The 20,478-nt window shown below is 37.0% G+C and overlaps 1 protein-coding gene across 6 annotated transcripts in view; it reads right to left on the reverse strand.

The window, feature by feature from the left end:
* Positions 1-20,478, reverse strand: part of LOC145732232 (protein bric-a-brac 1-like) — a 123,183-nt gene that overhangs the window by 20,429 nt on the left and 82,276 nt on the right. For 4 of the 6 annotated variants that reach the window (XM_081984350.1, XM_081984349.1, XM_081984348.1 and 1 more), the window contains exon 6: positions 16,261-16,311. The exons of the other annotated variants lie outside the window; for them this stretch is intronic. In XM_081984350.1, coding sequence (XP_081840476.1) covers positions 16,261-16,311 — 51 coding nt within the window. The remainder of the gene's footprint in view (positions 1-16,260; positions 16,312-20,478) is intronic. 6 annotated transcript variants of the gene reach the window in all.

Consider the following 20,478-nt stretch of genomic DNA (forward strand, 5'->3'; position numbering starts at 1 on the left):
TTCTGTCTTACAGTATGTTCATTTAAAATCTTTTATGTTCGATTTACAAACTTTATAAAGGTGCAATAAAGAATGTGTAAGTTTTATGTTAAATGTCTTCGTTATATTTTTATAAACTTGGCACCCCTGGATCGAAGCTGTAGGCGTAAATATTTGTTTACAAAGTGGGTGGGAGACGCGAAGACATAAACCGCATTTATTTTTCTTTGGAATTAGTTTTGAGCGCGTCAAATAAATTTCGGAATCGGTGTTGTCTTTTTAAATTGTCGGAAATCTACCGGGGCGCAAAATTCCACCGTGTCAACTCACGAAAACTAACGTGAACTTTTTACGAAACAGCCCCGGTAACGCACACTCGCGCTCTGTTGTCTTTACAAATTAGACGATGCCGTTATTTACTTTAGAATTAGGCTTTCTCGCAGCAAATGTTCCAAGGTGCTCGCTAAGTTAGAAAATAAACGTAAATTGAATTAGTAGAATCCGAAACAGTTCATCTATTAGAGCGCATTAAGATGTCTTTGTCTCGCTTGAAAAGAGCGGCTCTTAGCTGTTTAGTTCCACTGAAACGGGCACAGAGGGCGTTTCAGTTTTTTTTTCTTGTTAATGTGCCTAAACCGAAAGGTGGACTTTGTTTCCGGGCAACCGAGTTATATGACGTTTATTTTAAGCGACTGAACGTAAAACAGCGGGCCCAACTTGGTAAATTTATGAAGGGCCGGGCGTAAAAATCCAATTTAACCCGCGGGCATAGGCAAAAGTGTATATGTATACCATAATCGGACCGGAGCCGATCTGCTTTATTTACTATTATTAAAACGATAAATTCGCGGCCGCGTCACATTTTGTACTTTTTATTATTTTTTTCTGGGTGTCGACAAGTGATCTGCATTATGGCCGCCCGCTTTTTTCACGCTACGAATATGGATTTTAATCCACCCAAACCGTTTCAGAACGTTATATGAAAAAGTTATCTATTTTATTAATGGTATTTTGCCAGTAGAATAATCAAACTATCAAGACTGGAATACAACAATTTGTAGTCCGGCTCGAAGGACCAAAATGCTAAACACCTTTTAAAAACTAAGTATTATATCAATGTGGTTCGTTTAATTACATGACCTACTAGAAAGTTAATATATTGTAATAATTATTATAAATAATGCAAAACACGTAAAAATACATTTTGAATATTAATAAAAACATGAAAAAATCGGTCTTACGTGTCTCGCGGGTCGAATTAAACAAAAGCTGTATAAATAATTCAATGTTCCTTTATTAAATACATTAAAATATAGTGAATGGTAATCGGGGGGCTTCCGGGGTCGACAATTGTGTGTTTTTGTCACATATATATGGAACAATAATAATATTGAAAAATAGAAGTAGACAGGTTTAATTTTATACATTTCAGTAGCGATTAGCATTGAATGTGAATCGTAAATGACAGTGACAAAATCACTAGATAAACCGGTTTCCTGTTCGGCTAAATAGTTAATAACGTATTTTCCGTAAACATCTCCACAGCGTTTTAAGCCCTCCCCCGATCTGAAAATTTAATATTTATACAAGCTCAATAATTTAACGAGACTTATTCGAGCTGCACCTTATTAATAATTAAACGGCATTATTTCGTTTCGCAACTAAGTTCCAAACAAATTCACATGCAACTTTCTGAGGCACGTCCCTGCGGTTGTTTATATTTAATGGAATTTGTTTTGAATTATACAGCGCCACAACCTCGTTTTAAGGTTCCGTTATTGCCTCAATGTTATGATGTTTTTTTTCCTCACTGTATTCAAGAGATCAAATTATATCCACAAATTATTATGTGAAAAAGAGTCGATGTTTTGATCGTGTCAGTTCTCTTCAACGTAGTAGTAAACAGTGGAACAGTTGAGAGTTGAATACTCCTGATGGGTGCCTATTCTCGAAACAAGGAAAGGGTTGGTTATTAAGAGAAAGGTATGCAGAATGTGATAGGAACCTGCCAATATCAAGTCTTCTGTCACGTTCTATCAGTACTTCTCTACAGAATCCTGTTCCCTATAGCACCCCGAAAACTAACCAAATTGATATCAATTTTGAGACAATAAAGGCAAATAGAAGGAGTAATTGAGATAATGGTCGTAGAGACATTACCTATAAATTAAAAGAGAGAGAAAATGTTGGGGCAGGGAAAGGCAAAGAGAGGAAAAGTGACAGGGATAAAACAGCAAAGGAGAAGACATTTAAAGAAAATTAATGAGGGAGATTATAAAATCTAAGAAACACAAGGAGACAAGATAGAATAAGTCTCATAACAGTACAGAGGAAACGTAGATAATTGAATAAAAGAGGAAGTTAATAGTGAAGAAAAGAAAATAAGGAAGAAAGCATAAACGGAACACAATGAGAGAGACAAAGAAAAATATATCACAAACACTATTAAATAAAAAGGTTGATGAAAAAATTAGAGAGAAAAAGCTTTGGCATAAAGTTCGAACAAACGAAAATGGCAGAAATGTCAACAGGATGTAATGGCGCCACATTTGGCAACCCCGGCTCGATCTGTCATTACAACATTATAATACACAAGTTTCCGTTCGGACGCCTCGTATACATATCTCTATATAAATTATTTTCGTGCCACTTTTCCCAGTTAATACATCCGCGGGTTGCCGCCATATGTTCCCCACTTTGTCGGGCCTCGTATAAATTAAACGATATCACTGTAAATCAAGATGTTTTAGCCATTAGTTTAATATAATAAAATAGGCAACCGATGAGTCAGTTTCCTGCGATTCTAACATTATTTCTGGGTTAATAACACTCGCGGATGCTCTGCTTCACTCTCGCTCACTCTGTCTGTGTATAGGGTAATAGCATTTAGATGTGAATTATGCAACAAACCCCCACTACAAACAATAAGACATTAAATCGTTTACCAAGGAAGTACGCCACCGAGAGGAGTGCTAATGTTTGGTGAATTATGCAAGACGGTGGATTCGCGCGACTTGTGCAAACACACAGAATGCATTTCAGAGATGCACGGTTTGGCTCTCCCGAGATGCACTTATACCACCCGATTGATAGATTAATTTCATTATTCCCTCCAGCGTAGCCAAAATAAAAGAAATCAACCAGGTCTGGAAGATCCTCCAAGCCAGAGACGGCGGTTAACAACAGTCACCAGGTGGTAAAAAGCTGTTGTAGCTGACAAGGGTTAAAAACACGGCCGCCATTAAACCAGACATTATAAAGTGATTAAAACCTCTCCGCGACTTAAACGTTGTTTTATCTCGCCGAGAAATATACAAGCGCTCTCCGTCGACAACTTTATACGGAATTAATTTTATACCAGCCACCGTTATAAAGTTTCTCTCAGTTGGCGACACTTCTAATAGACAATAACAGGGCCATAACCATCACTATAATGGGACAAAGTTGCGCCATCTTGGTGATTGAGTGCCCGAACGACCGGCCGAGGCTCTGTTAACGTCTAGACTGTTGTGCGAGTTTTGACAAAGTTGCATAATATAGTTTTAAAACCTTTCCTCACAACTCCGCCTCCTTCAAACTATTTTTTTTTTTTTGGTCAAATCCAGCTCGAAGGACCAAATCGGTAACGCCGTCAAACAGTTCACTATAAATCTTGCGCTAACAGAACTCTTTAAAACATAACTTAACAGCAGTTATCGCAATTTGTGATGTAGTCATGATGTCACTTGCACACCACCGTAAATAGGGGTAAAATATCATAACATCATCAATTCTTTTAGTCATTTTTTAACGCCCTGTATTTTGGCCTCAGGATGAAATTATCCTCTTCAGAGAGATTCTATCTGCAAATCCTTAAAATTTACTATAGGAGCTTTGAGAAAGCTGGAACAGCACATATTTCCGGAAATTTGTCATAAACGAAAAATATAAAAACCAGTCAGAGTCCTTAACTACATTGCTTTCTAAATCTCAGAAACACTGATTTTTACACAAAACATCATTTAAACCAAGAATTTCTCTTCAAAATCGACTTGATCCCTGTGAGCTATAGAGCTGTTTGATACAATTATTGAAAAGTTAAGAAACTAAGTACCAAAAATTAAGATTTGAACTTTGTTGCATAAAACACACCTGCTTACTCACATCAGTCCCATGAAAGACTTACATTTTTCCTATTTAAACTTAACCATGATTTTCAGAGTCAAAAGTAGCAATTCCGGAATAATCTAAACAATTGGTAAGGAATCAAACCATTTAGAAAGAAAGTGTTAAAGCAACATTTAGTACCACAGGTCTTTTACATGACACAAAAATTAGTGAAAATATAATCTGGAAAGAAACAGAAAAGGAATAGAATGATCAATAAAATAGTGGTACATAAAAGAAGTGACCAGAACTATAAACATGTTTATTCTAATAATATAATTGTGTTAACAGTGAACAAAACAATTGCCAGTATGGCTGAATCCGAAGAAATGACTGAAAAACAAAACAAATCGAAACGGTAGCCGAACCAACATATGAAAATCATGTAAACCACTTGTAGACAAACCGGACACCGCATGCCGGCGATTTTTCGCGTCCGCTTGACACCTGTTATTTTCAATTTTGCGCGTTGTTGGCTGGTTTTGCGGGCAAAATAGCGTTAATGGCGTGATTAATCGGTCGGTTTTATTACGAGCCGAATTGTTGTTCGAGTGCACACGACGCGCTTTCCTTCTCAAAAATCCGGCTCGAAGGACCACCCGCCCCGACGAGTGGGTTCTTAAGGCAGCCTAATTACTGCCGGTGTGCGGAATGCAAATTTCCATCCATGGAAAAAAGTGTAGAATTATGAAGTATTCCCCTGACGAGGAGGAGGACATATTAAATAAATTTAAAAGGCTCTAGAGGATTTTTTTTTTTTTTTTGAAAAAGCACGTCGTCTGAACGTGCTCGACCTAATTACGGTTCCAGAGATACGGCATATATGAAACGCCACTTGTGCATAGATACGAGTGGTTTTCTCTTTTCGCTTCTTATTTTATTTTAAAATTCTTCAAGAAGCAGCTTTGGCTATTGTTTCGGTAGGGCACAAAGCCCATCACAGTCAGGCCTTCGCCCGATGACAGGACTGTATATATACTCGTATTACAAAACGACCTCAACTATAAATAATACAGAATGGGCCCTTATTAGCGCGGTTACTTTGCATAATACACTTTTACATAAGTAACCGAAAGGGCCTTGTCATCCTGGCGTGCGCTATTCTTGGAGGGAACGCCCTACGACTGAAATATTAACTAATATAAATGACTTGTCAGTCCGTTAACGGCACTCGGATATAAATCGGTACAAGTGGAATTTCGTAATGTTGTTGCGTTTACCTAAAACGTAACGGCCTTATTTGGCAGAAAAGCCGACGACTCACTCGATGGAAAGGGAGATGTCTAAATCTGTCCGCGGCTATCATTACGCTCAATTTAGACGTGAAATGACCGTCCTGGTACTCGTATCGATAAATATCCGTTGCAAGTAGAAGCTGGAGATGGTACGTGCCACCGGAACCGCGCTTTTTCTTGGTGGGTGGCACCGCGTACTTAATAAGTCAAACAATACCCGCTCTGACCATGCGTGACGTCACAAATAGGAAAATTTAATAATACGTTAAGCAGTTCTGTTCCTTTTAGGACGGTTAAATTACTTTAATGTTTCTTGAAATGGAGTTATCAAGTAATGAGATTTGCGTTATTGGTTTTCTTAAAACCTATCCCATGTTATGCAACCACTGTCACAACTGTCAAAAATCATTCAGCAGAAGATAAAGCAATAATCAAGGGTTTGTCGCACCAAACGAGACAGAAGATGTTTCAGCTCATTTTGAAACTCAAAAATCAGATTCTGATGCTTTCCACTGATTAACTTTTCATGCAAATTTAAAACAATCTTAAAGCTTTTAAAATCGAGAAAATAATTAGATGTCTATTGTCAACGTAAATGTCATTTTTCTCTTTTTTGAGTTAGACATAGTAATATTTTTTCAACAGTTTCTTAATAGTACAAGCAAAAAACACAAAGTCTAACTAAAACTACTTCTACTTTCTCTCAAATAAATTAGGAAAGATATTATAAAGTAACAACTAACAACTGATAATTAAACGTTCTTAGTGACTTTGACAATGAGGACTGCTCGACATCGGGACTATTTTATGATGTAATTCTCGCTTTAAAAAAAAGAGTTTAAAAGTTAGTTTTACACAGTTTCATTTTTTTTGTTAACTGTTCTGCTCCTCAAAACTGACAGTTAAATTTTACAAACCCTTACTGAACCAATGAGATAACCTAGGACGTTAGAAGAATCTAAAATCTATCGCTAAAACAAATGGAAAGTACAACTATATATTATAAACAAAGCTGTTAGTAATTTTCGTTTTGGTACGACTACTACACTAAAGGTGTTACCATTACCAAGTTTTGTTTTTAAAATACACATTCTTTATACAAAAATCACACTATGTAATATGTTGAAGTATTTAAGTAATGTAATTTTTTCGACTGGCTCTCAGACTAAAGTCAACATACACTTAGTCCTTCGAGCCGGATCGATTAGTTTGTGCGGTTCGAAGAGCTTGAAGAATACCGGAGAAATGGAAGGATAATTACATATTGACCAGTTATCATATAAATTATGAAAACAATTGTTTGTCTAGCGGTAATAGATACGTGCTCCATGGCGACGAAAGCCACGCCTTTTCTCATTTTCATTACCCCGATGTATGCGAAAGATAATATTGACTTAATAATAGCAGTAATAAACTTTTCTGAACATGGCGCGCACTCACAGACAGAACTATTGATTCGATTAATTAATGAGAGGCCTTTACATGAAACTACTGAAGAGGAGGGGGAAAGAGAGACCCCGAATATAATAATTATATAAATACACGACAAGCGGACGACCCTAATTAACGTCAATACCACGTGATTAATCGGTAGCACCCCCTCTCGCCCGACAAGAAATATTATTAATCCCGGACAAAGACCCACCCACCGAAAACAGCACAATCTCGTTATGATTATTTGACGTTTCGGAGCGCGTCAAACGGGACTGTGTTTACCAGTCCGAAGATGGCGCGAAAAAAAGTAATCTGTATTAAAATCGGACGCGTATATATGTTTGTCTACTGTTAAAACAATAAATGCGGCGCCCATTCAAACGCGAAGCGTAAAAGGGGAACCTTCTTGGCCCGGGACTGTGTTTATGTTGTAGCAGGAAGATCAAAGGGAGTGCGATAAAGGATTGAAAAGTTCTGCTGCAGCTCAGTGTCGTGCACGTTGCATTTGACGCAATTTTGTTTATCGGAGGATTTGAAAACAACCCTTACAATAATTTCAACGTCCGGTTAACGTACAACATTCACATGATGATCGGGCAGCGGAATTACTCAAAGCTTTCTTTAATCCTTTAATTACACTGACAACTAGCCGCCATTGACGCTATTCAATTAGGAAATGGTAAATTAGCCTTAATTGCGATGCATTCAAAGTTGTTTTGGTCGGATTCATGATTGCCGGATTTCACTATACGCCACTTAAATAAATATCAAGAAAAGTGATGTTTTTTTAGACTAAAAGTGGTGGTTCGAGTACGTCCCTGACGTAAGGTGTTCAGTCCGGTCCTGCACATCCACATGGGACAAGGGTGACGTTTTTCGCATTGTTCGACTTCAATAGTAATTTGAATAATAGGTATCTATCTTCATTTACATCAACTGTGAGGGCTGTAAACCACGCCGGGTCCGCATCGAGGACATTTCGGGCATCTCGTGCACATCCGTCACTGTCCCCAGCAGCGGCACAATACACGGTCTTCCGAAATAATGCGATTAATTCGATGCTGGCCTGTTCGCATCTCATCCGTGGCAGACCGGCAAGGATACAGCCATCGTCGATGCCTGTACAATGTCGACATATCCGGTGTCAGGATCTATGGACTTCCGGGGTCCGGAGGGGGTGGCGGTTAACCCTCCGCCGCCCCTCGTTTCCACTTTAGTTTAATCGACACCGTTGGATTGTCACCCCGACAGGTTATTTGTCGATGCCGACCGACCTGTAATTCTAGTTCCCTTAGATCTCTTTCAGTCTTGATTGATTTCGAGGAGGTAAACACCAGATAAAACGGACAAAAAAGTTTTTTTTTTTTTTTTAGTTGTCTCCTTTAATTAACCAATATTTGTGTTGGTTTTGTTTTAAGATTAGGAAGTTTCTTATTCTTTAGAGCCAACCAACGAGCCTTGAAAAATACAACAACGGCAGTAAGTAATATATGCATTTAATACAGTAGTAATGCCCTCTGTTTCTGCGGATCTCATCGGTTTGCCCAAGTCTTAATGAACCACCGTGAAGGAAATAATTTATCTCCGCCCTTCACCCTGTTCTCGACAATTCACACATCTGCCGCTCGACCAAATCTACAAAATCACCATTGTTCGGCAATGTTTTATATAGTTTGAAATTATTGATGCAAAATGGTTCTTCGAGATCCGCAGCAAATCGGCACAAGTTGAAGAAAATTCAGAAGGCTAAAACAAGGCAATAAATTACGATTTAACAGATAATTTATATTAATAAGGGGAAGATAGGAATCTTGGGATGGAACGGGGAGATAAAGACCCCGCGGCCGCGTTGAGGTTATGTAGATTCTGCACCGCGCCCCGGCCCAATAAGAAGCGTTTATTGTTCTCGCGGTAATTATTTTTGCATCCATAATAACACACAGGGCCCCCCGATATTATTAACTTATTATGGATGGCCCTAAATGAGCCTTTGACTTAAAAGCCAGTGTCGTAACCGAAAAAAGTGAAGGCAGAAGATGAGTTTGGGATACGCACGCCCCTGTTCCGTTACCGACACCGCGAACCGACGACCACGCCCATCGCAAGATAAAGTAGTATAAGAAAAGGCGTGTAATTCTCGGACGATCAAAATCCTCAAACATTTATTACAGTTAATTACTGATACAAATTATATGGAACATAATAAATTAGATATTTAAGTATTATTTAATTGCACATTTCGTAGACGTTCTCGGTTCTGTTCTTCTCGGCTCTCTCTTTTTTTTTGGTGGGGGGTATTTCCCGACCGAACCGGACTGGAAACGTAATTATAACGTCGATGATTAGACGCGGAGAAAAAAGTTAAAAAGTTGTTATTTATTGCTACCCGTATCACGTTTAAATCGGTTTATATGATTAACTTTTGTATTACTTTAATAAAAAAAAACAACTTCAACTTTGTTAAAAACACCAGAAAATCTGCGGGATTGAGGTCTGGAGATTTTGCTGTCCGTTTTGTTGTCTTCTTAATTATTACTTAAATAAGACTGACTTCCTGATGAATGGAGTTCGTAACGCATGTACCGGGTGACCAAATAAGACTGTTCCTCGACCATATCTCATAATCTCATTTTCTCAATATTTCAGGTTAGAAAGGAGAATTTGAAAAACACTTTTCACTGGCCTATTTGAATGTTATTTGGCTACTTTTTCATGAAGAAAAAGACATATCATTCCATTTGTTTTTTTTTTTGGAATTTGCAACTTTTGCAAAAATGCAACGTAAAAATTTAAGATGACAGTTACGGCCTCTGGTGGTCATTTTTAGAACTTGATATTATTTCACTGATCTGTCTTGGTAATTATCTTTGAGATTTTGGAGTAGTGCTGATAATCTAAAACACGAAAACTGGAGGAAGATTCGGTTGTTTGTGGTGTGCGGTACTGAAGAAAAATGTGGATTAATGAATCAACACAAGTCTTCATCTTCATAATTGATAAATCAATTTCTATGCCGGATGTAAAAGACATTGAACAATTGTTCCCGAAAAACGTTTTGAAATTCCGGTGGGGCTGTCGGTTTTACCATTATTAACGCTTTTATCTCGCCGATTTAAATCAAATGATATTCGATTTAAAATTCGATATTTTAATAATAAAGCGATAAAACGGCCACAATATGATATACGTACTGGCCGCTGTTGTTTATTTAGCGCAATTATCTAAAAATTATTGTTTTCGCGCCAGATTGCCACTTTGGCAATTATTTTTGTTTGTTTTGCCTGTTTATTAGGCGTTAATTCACAATTATATCGATAAATCACGCGACACGTTCAACACAATAAATTTGTAAGGGACGCGGAACGAATTAATTTTTACTATTTACGATTATCATTCAACGGGTTTTAATGTCCCGAAAAAAACTTAAAAATTAATTCGACCATTAAAAATCCAATTCCACCCTCGTTTTGGAGCTCTGGTGGAGGAAACGTATCGGTATTTTGACCCTTCGCTCTCTCTCAAGCGGCGCCAGTCAGATTTCATAAACAAGTTTATTTTGCGCATAAATATATACGCCTAGCGTAATTACAGTGAAATATTATTTTCGAGGAATAAATGTAAGCGAAGAAGCCGTTAAATCAGCCCGATTATAATTCGAGAAACGGCGGAATTTTAAATTATATACACTACTATAAACAACCCTCCCCCTTCGGGCAATTTTGAGGATCATCTTTGAACACGGTCGTTATGGATCGAAGACATCCTTGAACTGTAATAATTTATAATAATTAAAATTAACAAAAAAACCTGCCACAGGACTGTATTTTAACTAATTTAAGAGATAGCCAAAATTTTATTTCAGATTTTTTCTAGTCTGGTCTCTACTAATTTCTCTCTCCTTCTTCGTCATCCACTTTTCCCCCCTTTAACTAAATCTGTATCTCTAACCGTTTTCAAGATCCCCTCTTTATCCCGGACACACTGTAGTAACAAAGTTATATTACTTAAAGTTGAAAATAAGCAAGAACAATAATAAAACAAACAGTCTCTAGAGAAAAATGACGCAAGCAGCCTCTTTTTTTAACTACGACGAAAACAGCTATCAAACAAATAAAATAAAAACCACACACAAGTAGAACATTCAGGAGATTAAGCAAGAAAACTTCCAGTGAATAGATTGACGATTTATTATCCTATTGCTAGAATTTCCGAACTAGGAAAAAACCGGTTAAGCCGTTGTCCAAATCGTCCAGAATTGCAGTGCCAAAAATTGTCCGGCACCGTCGGCCAATTAGTTTTTCGTGATTAGATATTTTCATTTTCCTGTTCATCCGTCGGTCCGTTAATATTTCTATTTCCCCCCTAAAACGCTATCGGAACAATTACCGGGCACAGCCTCAAATTTCGATTGTAAATGCCCAGTTTTGCAACATTTTGTGTTAGTAGCTAATGCCTAAAATTTTCTCGAAAAGATGTAGCCGAAACGAAAAATACAGAAGAGGAACTGTCGCTGATTTTCAGCATTTGCGTAAATTGCAGCACAGTGGATTGTTTGTGACTGGCCAAAAAACGTCAGCACGACTGTGATTTAAGCAAATGCTGCACATGTGGACTTACCATAACACTAAAACTGTACTCAACTAATTTTACTTTTAAAGTGACTTAAACACGCGAATAGCAAAAAATAAAATCGTAGTCAATCCCGAAAAGTTCCCGTTTCGGTTCGTTCATATTTCTGAACCGGGACGTCGACTTGTTCTTCGGGGTCGGACCAGAATTTGAATAATTGAATACATGAATGGCTGATAAGCCACGATGCATACTGCATGAAGCAAATTTGATAATAAATAAAACTAAATAACGTCAATGTCGGTGCGGATTCCATAAATATTTATGGCCGACGCTGGAGTAATAAACAAGACGGCCGGAAGGAAATCCTTTATATACCTAAAATAGTTTACATTTTCGGGAAAAGAAAGCGAACGGCAACATTTTGGTTTTTACGGTTCCAAAAAGTGGTATTTTACTACCGCCCCCCTTAAGCGACCATTCCAACGAATATGATTGAGCGTTTCGAACAATTTTACAATCGATAAAGTTTTACCGACAGCATATTTTCATACATGTTATATAAACTTTCGGACATTTTGGCAAAGCTTTATGGTTTATATGAATTGATATATTTGTACCAATATCTTTGATTTGTCCTATTTCGTACCAAAAAGCTTATTTAGTATTTTAATCTTTGAATACCGACAAAAAGACTCATTACTTATACAAGATACGCAAAATACACAGACAAAATATGGCTAATTTATTTTATATATTTTGACATACATCGTTTGCCTTTTTTTAAATTGCTAGTTTTAACATTGAAATACTTTTTGCCTCCTTGTTTAACATTTTTTTACTCATTGTTTTGACTTACAAATTGAGATGGCAGCACTCACATTTAAACTTGTCAACACTCTAAACGAACATAAACTCAAAAAAATCGTGTACGAATCAGATTATTCCCGGTCATAATGTATGATCTAAAAGAAAAGTATCCACTTAATAATACTTGAAGTAAGATAGGATTAACTGAATTCCATTTGAGATTTATGCGTAGTCGAAACGTATTGGATATTAATCTTTAGTATAGTCATAACAATAAATCACGAATATATCGTAAATTCATTATCGGTAGTACAAGGTTGGGTTGACATAAACCGTCACGAATACGGTGTAGTATGTCATGGGGAGGGAAAAAATGAAAACGAGAAGCAGAAGATTAAATTCCAAAGCGGCCATATTAGTTGCTAAAGTGGCAATTAAAAGTATAGTTGCAGGTGTGCGGAGAAAACAGTACACAATCGTAAAATTGATTTTATGCCATTGCCGGACCGCGATATACACAAATTCCCCAGATATGATCTGTATCGGCGGGGCTATTAAGGGCCGATATTTACGGCCGATTTAATCTTTAATGTATAAGGCCTTAAAATTTAATAGTTTATTCATTATTTATATATTTTTCGGTCTTGAATGAACGGCCCCGAATCCGTAACGAAGCCGATCATTTGCAATTGTTATGGCTCTCTCCCTATTTCGTCCGCGTTTTTTTTTCTTTATTTCTTTTTATCCAAATACAATAATCTTGTTTCGCATAAACTATTTAAATTCATGCAAACGATATTTCGTCTGGATTGGGTACGTCGCCCGTATTAATAATAATACTAATGGTCCGTCAAGCAATCGCGGTGGTGTATAATTTGAATTTAAATTTTTCGTCTATTTCCACAAACCCGTTCATTTATATTCTCGAGTTACCCAGCCACCCATCTTTATAAGGGCCCAATAAAACCAGAAAACCGACCGATCAGACCCTGATTATTGCAATCCGCATCTCTGATCAACTATTCCCAATTTCATACGTTCTGATTCATGTGATTAGGTTGCCGGCTGATTTTTCTCTCGACGGATCTCTCTGTAATCATGCATCATCAACTTTTTGACCCCGGCTAACACTGAATTATAATATTATTAGGAATTATAAGTAGACTGAGATTTGGTACTCAAACTTTATATTTGTCGAGAAAAGTCCAGGATTTATATAAAACCGATAGTGGTTAGAGTCTATTTTATTAGATAAATTTGTAATTATTATTACTATTACAGCTTCGTGAATAAACTATAGTGTCAGTCTAACTATAGTGTTAGTATTTGTTAACATCGAGTTTAATCTTCTTCTAAAACTTTTCGGAAATTAACCAGCTCAAACACATTCTTCTGTTCTTCTCTGACGTTTATAGAATTAAATTCTTCTTGAAAATATGTTTGGCTATTGAAATCAACCAGTTAGTCTTTTTGTTACGGGGTTTTCAGACCCTTTAAGGAAGATGAATCTTGGCGTACATGATAACGACAGTTTTCAAACATTCATGTGATGTAACGTGAAAATAGGTGTTAGTATTTCCCCTTAAGTATACGCGAAAGTTTCGATTAAAACTTGGCATTATTGCGTTTTTGCCATTCTATGATGCACGTGAATAATTATATTTTTTTAATTAGCCGGGGAATCTCGTTAATATTTGCACGTTAACGTCAGAAAGCTGTCGGTCTAACAGGGCAGTATTAAGGTCGACTGGTAAAAAGAGCACGGGGGCCATTACCGAGCCCGATCATTACGAGCTGGGCCCGCCCCTGCACGTCAGAGCAATAATATGTATGAGCATAGTTTAAAGCCGATCGGCCGATAATTAAAATCTAAACTTGGTACGCATTGGTACTGGGCGTGCACCGAAGGGCATACGGAAGGCTGATCAATAATAAATTTGCATGTTATGTTCATTAACGCTTCGAAATTAAACTTAAATTAAATTGTTCGACTGACAGGTCAGGAATTCGATGGAGGTAAAAACGGATTTCCAGTCCGTCAGGAGTCAATTAGGTTTCGACCGCCGCCGACCGAAGGCGGGGGGATTTCTTATAATTGCTTTTTCGTTTATTAATTAACGCCATTTTGAGAGAGTCACACCAAAACTTTTTACTTTCGCAATGAATTGCGTATGCAACCGACTGTGCTTCTTCCGTTTCCACCATCGTCTTATCCAGACGGTTCAGCGTGAAAGGGTTGGCCCTCAGCAATGCCAATAACGCTGATTTAGGCTTGTTTATAACTGGACCGAACCAGATAAGCTGGTCGCATTGTCGACCGGGCATAATGGCCATCCCCCTTTGTTTTGGGGCCGCTTTCAAATCTACATGCTCAAACCTACCCCCGTACTGCACATTCAGCCGTATATACATTACGAATGTACGTACATTTATCCAGGGGAACACAATATAATGTCGTTTGCCATTATTATATTCTATAATAATAATAACCGTTGCTATAAACGCGCCGGGTCGTAACCGTTAGCCATAACCATAACCGTTCCGTGGGGGTTATCTACGCGGGGGAGGGCGGTTTGCGTTCCCGGCTTGTCCGACGCTTGATTCCAGACATTTTCCTGCCAGTAGTTGCTTTGAATTATCTAAAATTTGCTTTAATTAAGGTGCTTTCTATTAACGTTACTATTAAAACTTCCAAAAGAACTGTAATAATATTAAGAAGTTACTGCAAACAGCTTAAGCAATAAGTTGAGTAACCTATACAACATCCATAAGTATTCATATTATTATCATGAATAGACTAAAAGATAGACTGTCAGGTGGATTAAGGGACTGACCCGATAAAATTTTACTGTAACTCATTGAAACGTTGTTTTAAAAGTTATGCAATGATTGTTTGAAAACAGGACTCAAAAAGACTGTAAACTCTAACTGGTCTTATCAGAGATAATGAAAAATAATCAGCTAAAGAAGAACTGAGATATACCATTGTCAAGAGGATTAACGCTGTGATGTACAAAATCAACCTCCAGAAACTATTAAATTTCTGTAAGAAATATTTTCTGGTTCTTGCTTGTTTTGACTAGAATCAATCAAATGTGCTATTCCACACATAAATTACTGTTCTAAATTTTGAAGTTTTAAGAAACAAAAGGACAATAGCAATTCATAACCATTTTGGCATTTGACTTTATGCATTTACTTCTGAAAATAGACACTTTTCCAGACAATTTACTTTCGCCTAACCACGACAAGAATTAAAAAAAAAAAAGTTGGCACGAAACCGTCGACCTTGAAAGAATAAAATCCATTTATACGACTTTATCCAGCGAAAGTCGTTTTATCCGGAAAGTTGTCGGCGCTTTTACCTTCGTTCGCCTCTGGAAATTGTGGATGCACCGGGGCAAAAACCGGGGCATTTCACAAGAGATTAAGTCGACTACGAGGAGACTGTCAATTCCGCTGAAACGCGATACGAACTTAAATTGCTCGGGACGTGGCAAATTTAAATCGCTCAGCTTTATATTGTGCTCTCCTGCCAGATTTCCGAGCTTTACAACGCCCGGTATCGCTTCCGTTAACGTCATTAAAAGCACTTCGCGGCTTTCGTTTGTTTGACGCCAAAATCTTTGACTTGCTCGAGGACTAACACCAAAAAAATTTCATTAAGTGGTAGAAAAATTCACGAAATAACTGAAGAAATCGGATTAGACTTCTGAATTCACAAAGCTGGACTCGAACCAACGACTCCCACCTATCCGGGGGTCATTGATTCGATTTCAACTGAAAAACAAAATCTACTTTTTTTAATAAAAATAGTAGTAGACCATAATTTAGTTAAATTAGTAGTAATTGTTGTTTAGGTTAGGTTTTTCTTTACTCCAATGTAACTAACCAGGACAAATACAAAGCTAATTTATTTTAATAACTTTTAAATTTATACAATTTACGGTCTCCGACTATACAAATATTGAAGACTGTGTATAATATTTTCCTGACCCTCTGAAGTTTGAAGGGGGGTGATTTGTAACAGGATGGAATATTCAAATGGAACAATTTGCATGTTATTTGCTATATAAAGGAGACTTACATTGGCATGGATCAATATACACCCCAATTGGCTGTACTGTTCTGAACTTACCTGAAAAAAAAAGGAAAATTAGCAAAAACGTACAATAATTTTATCAATGATAAAAGCGAAAGCTTCGGGGGCTATTAAAAACGAAAACGGGGGTGGCAAACCGACCGGTGTTGATTTCGCGCCATTTAATATCCCGAGCTCCGAACTGACAATTAATTTAATTCAAAAATCCGGTGGATGCGTGAACAATTTGTAATTTTAATTTGGCAATAATGACCGGACGAATATAATGCTTTAAAATAACCGAATGCTCGAAACAAAGAGAGAGTTTTCCAAACAGATTAAGCCCCACTTTTTATTAATTCGAACCGGATTATTTACCTACTATTGTTTTATTTATTTATGTTTTTTGGTGAGAAAATAAAGGACAAAAATATACAAATTGTACGCCATCATGGTGAATATTATTCAGAAAGTCCATTTCATTAATGTTTTGTTTGTCATTTAAAAGAATCTTAGAGAACCTGTGAATTAATGTAAATTAAATATACTATACAGGTGTGGTAAATCCAAAACCGACCATAGGAAAACCGCGTAACGGACAGAGAAACTACATTATTGCATGCGCGGGACTAAGACAGAAAACGGAAAAAATATCAAGTAGGCCATATTTTCAGCGCGCTGTTGCCAAACGCCAAGTTATTTTGTCGACGGTATTTGAGTGATACTTGGCGTTTGGCAACAGCGCGCTGAAAATATAGCCTACTTGATATTCTTTTCGTTTTCTGTCTTTGTCCCGCGCATGCAATTATCTACGTTTCTCTGTCCGTTACACGGTTTTCCTATGGTCGCTTTTGGATTTACCACACCTGTATATTAAATTTTAACTTTTTCGTCTTTGTTATAGTTTCCACGATTACAGTAATAATATTTAAAATTGAATCGCCCTGTATATAGCCTCTGAACGTATTGAAATGATACTTTTTATGATGTATAGGACCAAAACACTGATTATTAGTAAATTCAGGAAAAATTGCAAACTGGCACTTCTCGTGTTCACAAAAAACCATTGCATTGATCTAGTCAGGGTTTTAAGACCGAAAAAACAAAATCCTGAATAAAGCAGAAGATTAAAGATGCTCAGGTACTTTTAATTAATGAAGCCTTTGTTTTGGGGTGTCATTGGCGACTGGATCGTTGAAATTCCGGCGGGAAAAAGGGGACCAATTTTTTCCCTGCTTTAAATTCTTAATCTCGCCTTCTATTCAATGAAATTTCATATCCGTACTTATTACGAATTATTAAGTCTTTGGTCGCAATCAATATCATTCCTCGTTTTTGACGGTCTATTGTTATTGAAATTTAATTACCCAGAATTAAAAATTCCTTAATAATGAAATTAAACGTTAATTAAATAACAGTGTAGTATTTGACCATAAATACTACATACCAAGAAACTAATTCAACCCAATTCGCTCCCCTGCCTGTAATACAACGGGGACCGGAGAAGGAATATTTGTGGAAAGTCGGGACGTACGCGGAATAATAACCGAAAAGCCATTAATCCAGCCCTGTCTTCGACTTAATTACTGCCCGTCTTGGATTACGGAGAAATTAATTTCTCAAGAGGGGAGAGAGCAGATCTCTTTCCTCGCGGAATTTCTCTATATGCAATATTTAATATCCTATTTTCCCTACTGGATAACTGGAATGAAACGTATCTAAATCAGGCGAGATTAACGGGTAACAACTCGCTTGAACAAACAGAAAAAAATCGTAATAATTCCTCAAAGCGCTGCGCGTCGAACAACACAAGGACAGGTATCTTTTGATTCATTTTTCACGATGCTTTAATAATACACACGGTGCAATATATGTCCTGTTTATGACAACGGGGAGTGCATATTTTCACATCGAACTTGTCGTTATTCGCAACATGAATCATACAAGTTCAATACGGTTCGACACTCCGATAATGAAGGGGACACTGGATTTTTTTCGCACTTTTTTTCCTGACGATACACGCTCTCAATTTTTATCCATCCGGTCAACGATGCTTTTATTCACCACCCCCCCCCGATATATTGCGCCAAATGGGGGAAGGGTGGAGAGAAGGGAGAAGTAGTAGTCCTCCATGTTTTTCAACACGCCCGAAGCAGTTACGGAACGGCAACTCTTTGTCAGCTTTATACAATTAAGTCGTATACGTCACGTGATTTTTCTGACACTATAATAGTACTGTTGCCCATTCTATTAAAATACTTTGACGATCCATCCTACAAAATTGTAATTTTTTTATAGTAAAATTATTTAGGATTTAGATTAATTCTCTACTGAGAGAAGGGACCTAAAACGAGCAAGTCCTTCCCCATTTTCAATTAAGAAATTAAGCGGTTCTTTTTTAAGTCGGCAAGCCGATCAAAATACTCCGGGACCGATTAAGGGGCGGATCCCGACGGCCGCAAAAAAAATGGCCCTATTAATATCGGTTTTAAATATTAAGGGCCCCCTTTATGGCATGTAATTAAAATCGGCTCTGGCTACCGGTCAGCGCATTATTACTTGATCGAGGCGGTACACTTTGTCCTTCTTATTTTACCTTCCATCTCGGTTGTAATCAACGTCAGTAGCAGAGTAATCGCAGAGAAAAACGCGTGCATAAAACACCCACGCACACATATCAAAATCCACTTTACCACCTATAATTGAGCGAATATACTTGTGCATGATATCTCTCGTTTGCGCGGCACACAAAAACAAAATCCTATTAAACCAATTGATAAACAAAATTAACATGTTAAATGGGACGCTTTTAAGCGTGTTTATAGCACACGCGGCATGAAAGTTAACAAATTAATATGCGCTCAATGAAAGCGGGTCGTTTTATTTATATTTCAATAAAATTCCATTACGGCGATTATTTTAAAACAATATATTTTGATTCCCCATCGTTCAGTTATTATTAAATGCTCCGTTCTCGAAAATGATGATGATGACGATTGCTCACTTCCGTCTCGTCTATTATAAAATAATAACTTTATTAGAAATACTCTAATCTATGTCAAAAGGTTCATTTTTGTAGCTGATTGTGTTAGTCATTTGTTAACCAAACAATTAAATTATTAATAATTCTTTTTAAAACCACTGTTAATATAAGGTGTTCCAAATTTCTAACATTTTGTAGAATGTGGGATGTAAATTCACATCACTGTAAAATGCTTTGACGCAAGTCTTCTAATAAGGTTAGGCTAATTTTTGATGGGGAACATTCAATCAGGCCCCTTCATCCAGTCCATTGATGAGGAAATGTAGAAAGGTATCACTAACGTCAATAGAGTGCGTTTTTTACAACTCTTAAAATGTTAAGTATTTGATTTTTTAAAGCCATTTTTTTAAGAAGGGCTTAGTACATGGAAAATGCTTAGAACTTCACGGACAACTCTAAACAAATATAAAAAAATACATTTTAATTTTTTTTAACACCCAGTATAGTAGACGACGTAAGTAGAAAAAAAAGTGTTAATTTTGAATGAGCCACCTTGTACAAGGTATTAGAAGGTTTAATAGTGAATATTGAGCACCACAAAAACGTCTGGAAGCTGTTAAAAGAGGACATAAATGTAAAACTTGGGCGAATGTATGAGAAATCAAGTCAAATAAAGCCTAAATAAGAATAACAGAAAAACGTAATAAAGAAATTGGAATAAAAGGCAAATATAGTGTGAAAAAAAAAGATGACAAAAATGTAAGAACCAGTAAATAAATGTAGGTATGAAGAACAAGGAAAGTGATAGAAGAGGCAGAGAAATATTAAACAGGTGTGGTAAATCCAAAACCGACCATAGGAAAACCGCGTAACGGACAGAGAAACGTACATTATTGCATGCGCGAGACTAAGACAGAAAACGAAAAAAATATCAAGTAGGCCATATTTTCAACGCGCTGTTGCCAAACGCCAAGTTATTTTGTCGACGGTATTTGAGTGATACTTGGCGTTTGGCAACAGCGCGTTGAAAATATAGCCTACTTGATATTTTTTTTGTTTTCTGTCTTAGTCCCGCGCATGCAATAATGTACGTTTCTCTGTCCGTTACACGGTTTTCCTATAGTCGGTTTTGGATTTACCACACCTGTATACAAATTTGTTTGATTTTTTGTTAGTGTAAAATTTTGGACTGCACTGGCAAGTGTTTATCTTAGTTGACGCGGAAAACTTCTAGCAAAATC

The sequence above is a fragment of the Ips typographus genome, linkage group LG7, assembly GCF_016097725.1.
Source record: "Ips typographus isolate SLU linkage group LG7, UJ_Ityp_2.0, whole genome shotgun sequence".
Lineage (NCBI taxonomy): Eukaryota > Metazoa > Arthropoda > Insecta > Coleoptera > Curculionidae > Ips > Ips typographus.